Here is a 4,990-nt window from a genome sequence, read left to right as displayed (position 1 = left end):
TAAGCTAACTTTACAATGGCAATAGGCTTTCTTATAACAAATAACATGTCTAATGCAAAGGCATACATTTTTTCCAAGATTTGAAATAGTTTAAAGTGGAGTGTAAAAACATTGTTTGTAAAAAATATTAGTTTTAGTTTTTTTCATTTGTATTATTTTGCTAATTATTTGAAAGGCAGATTTTTTATTTTGATTTAAAAAAAAAAACAATAAAGATTACTTTCTCTACTTTAATGTTCTTATAAAATCTCATAGAAACATATTTTATATAAATTTTAAAAATTATAAATATGCTAGTTTAATACTACCATTGCTAACTACTTCCAATTTTTTAATAATCCAAAATCCAAAACAGATTAAATTTAAGCGTTGTGACACAAGGCATATTAGTTGTATTGACATTTGAATTTTATTTTGAAGAGTAAAACGTGTCGCCGTCAGATCCGACGGCCAAAACGTTGAAATTTTGGTTCCATCCATTAATTAGCGAGGAAGAAAAGATTTAAAGAAATATTAGCCTAGTTCCGTTCTCTTTTAAAACAAATACGCTAAATCAGAAATTGAGGAGTCAGCTATAAATGGCAATCTAGTCATCAGTGTTGTTATTTTTCTGCTTACGTGGGAAAGACGCCAATTTCTGAGTCATCTATTCAGCCGTTCGTGTTTGACGCCAATTTTGGTTCATTTATTGATTGTAAAGCGTGTTAAATGTTATTTATTAGGTAGTACGAAATGTGGACTTTGACGCTTTATGTTCCTTTTCGTCCCTGAACACTCCCTCTCAATTGACGGCAAGGAAAAACTAATAAATGTATCACATGTTTAAATAGAAAAACCAAGAATCTACAACATAGGGGTAAAAAATTGTATTCACACGTTCTAGGTAGCTAGTTATTATGGAGAGATAGTCTTTACATTCTTTGTTAACTATATTATTTTTTATTATATTTAAATACAATTAATCAATAGGTTATCTAATGTGGGTGTTGTCTATTAGAATTTAAAATTTATTACATTTGTAAGTTTTGTCAATCTAAAGTCTTTGTTATTATATGAATTTAATGTTTATGTTCATGTAAAGATTCGTGTAGGTTTTAGTTATAGTTGATAGAGTTCATCTTGGTATGTTTTATTTTCTTCCATAACTGATATGTTGAATGATGTGAGGAACTTTTTGCTTCATAGTGGTTGTTTTTGCAGGTACCTCATTGAATCATTGAGATGGTAAAAGTGAATTTCGTCTCCACACATACCACACCTACCACGTCAATCGCCCATTCTTACCCGGTCAACAACCAATAAAGTAGGCGAATCACACGAACAAGGGAGTAGTTGAATATGTGTGTATATATGACTCAGAAATAGTCTTTGCCACATAAGCCGATAACTAACAACGATGATGACGTAACGCTGATCACAACTATGATGCCATTTTCGGCTGACTTGCCATTTTTAAATTTCTCAAAACGCCCTATTTGCTTGAGCATCCTGCTTACGACATTTTTATATTAGTGGGCCAAATCAAAATTCTCCCTTTTTTATATTAGGTTCATTGCCTTTGTGTTTTCTCCCAAAAATAGGTTGAGTTGGAAGGGGTTCAACTATTGAGCTTGGTCCGAATCCCCCACCAACTACTCAATGATGTCCTCACACTTGCTTCGACACTTCCAAATCTATTAAAATAATTTCTCTCTACTCTATATAACTCACCGAGATCAAATTTATCTCTGCATTGTTTATCTCAGCGAGCTTGCATCTGCTCTACTACTAACAAATCTTTTTCCGGCAGAAAACATGGAAATTATTCAAACTTTGTTTCTCTGCTTGTTATTTAGCGTTGTCTCAACAAGTAATGGACTGGACAGGAGCGATTTTCCCCCCAATTTCATGTTTGGAACTGCTTCCTCTGCCTATCAGGTTTCTTCATCTTCACATCTTGCCTTGTGAATGCTCATTTTAGTTGTCTAATACTCAAAGCCTTTTTCTAATGTTGTTTATTGCTGAAACAGTATGAAGGTGCTTGGAGAGAAGGAGGTAAAGGTCTCAGCAACTGGGATGCCTTCACACATTCACCAGGTCTGTTCTCTATACTATTTCTTCAATATGTTTAAGTGCGCTTTTACAACAAGTATTTTTTGAAATTAATTTGGTGCTGTGAATCAAATTGAACTATACAGGACGTGTAGAAGATGGAAGCAACGGAGACGTAGCAGATGATCAATATCACCATTATCTGGTACTCAATCATCATCTATTCAATCCATTTTGTAATCTTCAATTCTCTCAGCTGTATTTTTATTGACCATGATTGCTATAAACAGGAAGATATCGAGCTCATGGCATCACTTGGGCTAGACACTTACAGATTCTCCATATCCTGGTCTCGAATCCTTCCAGGTACATTGCAATTCATTTCTCCACTTTCAAGTTAGATGATTAGAGAACCGAACAATGAAAGCAGAATTTGAAATCTCCTTTGCTATGTTTACAGATGGTAACGGTAAAATTAACCAGGCTGGGATTGAGTATTATAATAATTTTATCAACGCTCTTCTTCAAAATGGTATCCAACCATTCGTTACATTATTCCACTTCGACCTTCCAAATGCACTTCAAAACTCCTACGGCGGATGGCTCGGTCCACAGATAGTGTACGCAGTCTCTAACATTCCTATCCCATCTGTTTTCAACATTTAAACAGTAAAGCAAATTCGTCAAAGCTGGAAGTCGCTTACATATGTTGAGTTGTTCTTTGTGCAGAACGGACTTCGAAGTCTACGCGGACATTTGTTTCAAAGCCTTTGGTGACCGGGTTAAGTACTGGGCTACAATGAACGAGCCAAATATGTTTGTTCCATTGGGTTACACCGTTGGGTTATATCCTCCCACAAGGTGTTCTGTGCCTTTCGGGAAGTGTATTTCTGGGAATTCCCTGTCTGAGCCATATGCTGCTGCACACAATGTTTTGCTCGCCCATGCAGCAGCAGTTCATGCATATAGGACCAAATATCAGGTACTTTTCTTGGATTTCGGGTCTCTCATATGTAAATTAGCTTATTAATCGTTCTTAAAACTTAATTCAATCTTGTATATCTGCCATAATTTCCAGAAAATTCAAGGAGGGTCAATTGGATTTGTGATGAGCGCACCATGGTATGAACCCTTGGAAGACACTCCTGAGGACAGAGCAGCTGTCGACAGAATTCTAGCATTCAATATTCGATGGTGGGTATTCGAAACAAAGCTTCTAATTCAAATTGGGAGTCTCGTCTACTGATTAGATATTGCATACAATGCCTTTTATTCAGATTAAATTTATATTGGGTGTGGTGGGATAATGGAGGTACTTTTCCCAATTGATAACCATGGAAAGCTCTTAAATTAACTGCAGGTTTCTGGATCCAATTGTTCTTGGGAATTATCCAAGTGAAATGCGTGAACGACTGGGATCACGCCTTCCAGCTATTGATTCAGAAATGTCTGGGAAGCTTGCAGGATCATTCGATTTCATCGGCATAAACCAGTACACAACCTTGTATGCAAGCAGCACCCCTACTCCTTCCCTCGATATGGGTACACTAGCTTATCCGGACTCCATGGTTTATTTGACCGGCGAAAGACAAGGAATTCCCATTGGAGAACGAGTAAGAACTCCACAATTCTCTCTCTCTCGAGTCATATTCTACCAATGTTTGGCCAAACGTCTGATATGAATTTGTTACTTGCCCACAGACAGGAATGGACGGTTTATATGTGGTGCCTCGGGGAATTCAGAAAGTGGTGGAATATGTAACGCAAATCTACAACAGGCCTCCTATTATCATCACAGAAAACGGTAAACTATTCCGTCTATTCATTTTTTCAAAATTTGAAAGCAAGAGCCAGCTTATATGCTAATTTGAAAGCAAGAGCCAGCTTATATGCTCCACAACAAACAATGACTACAAGACAAGACGTCCTTTAATCTTATCTTCCAATGATTGAACAGGCTATGCAGAATCCAAGGATTCCTCCGCCACTTTACAAGAAGCTTTGGAAGACGTGAGGAGAGTAAATTTTCATAATGATTACATGAACCACTTGGCAAATGCAATCAGGTAATTCTCGTAGAGGGTATTTTACCTTGAATTTTTGTTTTTTCAACAATATGGGATGTTTGTTGACGTTGAGCTTTGCATGTATTTTTGTTTTTAGCAGGAATGGATCAGATGTGCGTGGATACTTCATTTGGTCTCTTCTTGACAATTTTGAGTGGGCATTCGGGTACACGTTGAGATTTGGGCTATATTATGTGGATAACCATTCTCAGAGTAGATACCCGAAGCTATCAGCTGAATGGGTAAAACAATTCCTACGGAAGGACGCAATCAGCACAATGTAACGACAACTACATCATCCAACCACAAATTCCTGTAGAAGAAAATATGAAAGTGGAATATAGATTCATTTAATGTGATGTATTATAGATTCATTTAATTTATTAAATTTGGCTCAAACAAGCCAAAAACAGAGAAGGCGGATATCGGCAAACTTGGTTGGAGAATCGGAAAACAAGGTAGGTAGTTTGAAGAAGATGGAAAATTGAAGTAGGTTATAGCGAGTCGCGATCAGTGATGACCAGAAGCGATGATTCCCAACGCTGTGTTGGGAATTGTACGGTTGTCTTGTATTGTATTTACAAAAGATAATTGCATATGAGAAAACAAATAATGTCATTTCAATTACGACATGTTGATGTATTATGACTAAATAAGTCGATATCCTAAATCATAGGATGTGCAATATAGTTTATATTACAATTTAATTAATTTTTTTCCAAAAAAAAATTGAGGATAAAAAATTAAAGAGAGAAATAAGAGTTGTTTAGTAATTTTATATACAATGCTATTAAAATAGAATTTTAATTTGATTATTAAATGATATTAAAATAATAGAAAATATCTAATATTTTGACTCTATAGATTGTGATGTACTATTGACTCTTGTCTTG

General features: G+C 35.7%; 1 protein-coding gene across 1 annotated transcript; it reads left to right on the top strand.

The window, feature by feature from the left end:
- Positions 1-1,601: 1,601 nt before the first annotated feature.
- On the top strand, positions 1,602-4,727 carry LOC131050963 (coniferin beta-glucosidase-like). The gene is made up of 11 exons (XM_057985285.2): positions 1,602-1,917; positions 2,010-2,076; positions 2,178-2,236; positions 2,322-2,397; positions 2,492-2,651; positions 2,761-3,013; positions 3,110-3,225; positions 3,392-3,644; positions 3,733-3,835; positions 3,989-4,097; positions 4,198-4,727. The coding sequence occupies exons 1-11, from the start codon at positions 1,795-1,797 to the stop codon at positions 4,379-4,381; spliced, it is 1,503 nt and encodes a 500-aa protein (XP_057841268.2). The 5' UTR covers positions 1,602-1,794; the 3' UTR covers positions 4,382-4,727.
- The last annotated feature ends 263 nt before the right edge of the window (positions 4,728-4,990 follow it).

The sequence above is a fragment of the Cryptomeria japonica genome, chromosome 6 (assembly GCF_030272615.1).
Source record: "Cryptomeria japonica chromosome 6, Sugi_1.0, whole genome shotgun sequence".
Taxonomy (NCBI): Eukaryota; Viridiplantae; Streptophyta; class Pinopsida; order Cupressales; family Cupressaceae; genus Cryptomeria; species Cryptomeria japonica.
This window is presented reverse-complemented; position numbering and strand designations above follow the sequence as displayed.

What these genes read in the sequence shown, in the direction of transcription:
- LOC131050963 (XM_057985285.2), top strand. Translation starts at nt 1,795, where the DNA reads ATGGAAATTATTCAAACTTTGTTTCTCTGCTTGTTATTTAGCGTTGTC. An exon ending in CTAGCATTCAATATTCGATG is followed by an intron (nt 3,226 to 3,391) that starts GTGGGTATTCGA and finishes AATTAACTGCAG; the next exon opens with GTTTCTGGATCCAATTGTTC. An exon ending in GAATTCCCATTGGAGAACGA is followed by an intron (nt 3,645 to 3,732) that starts GTAAGAACTCCA and finishes ACTTGCCCACAG; the next exon opens with ACAGGAATGGACGGTTTATA.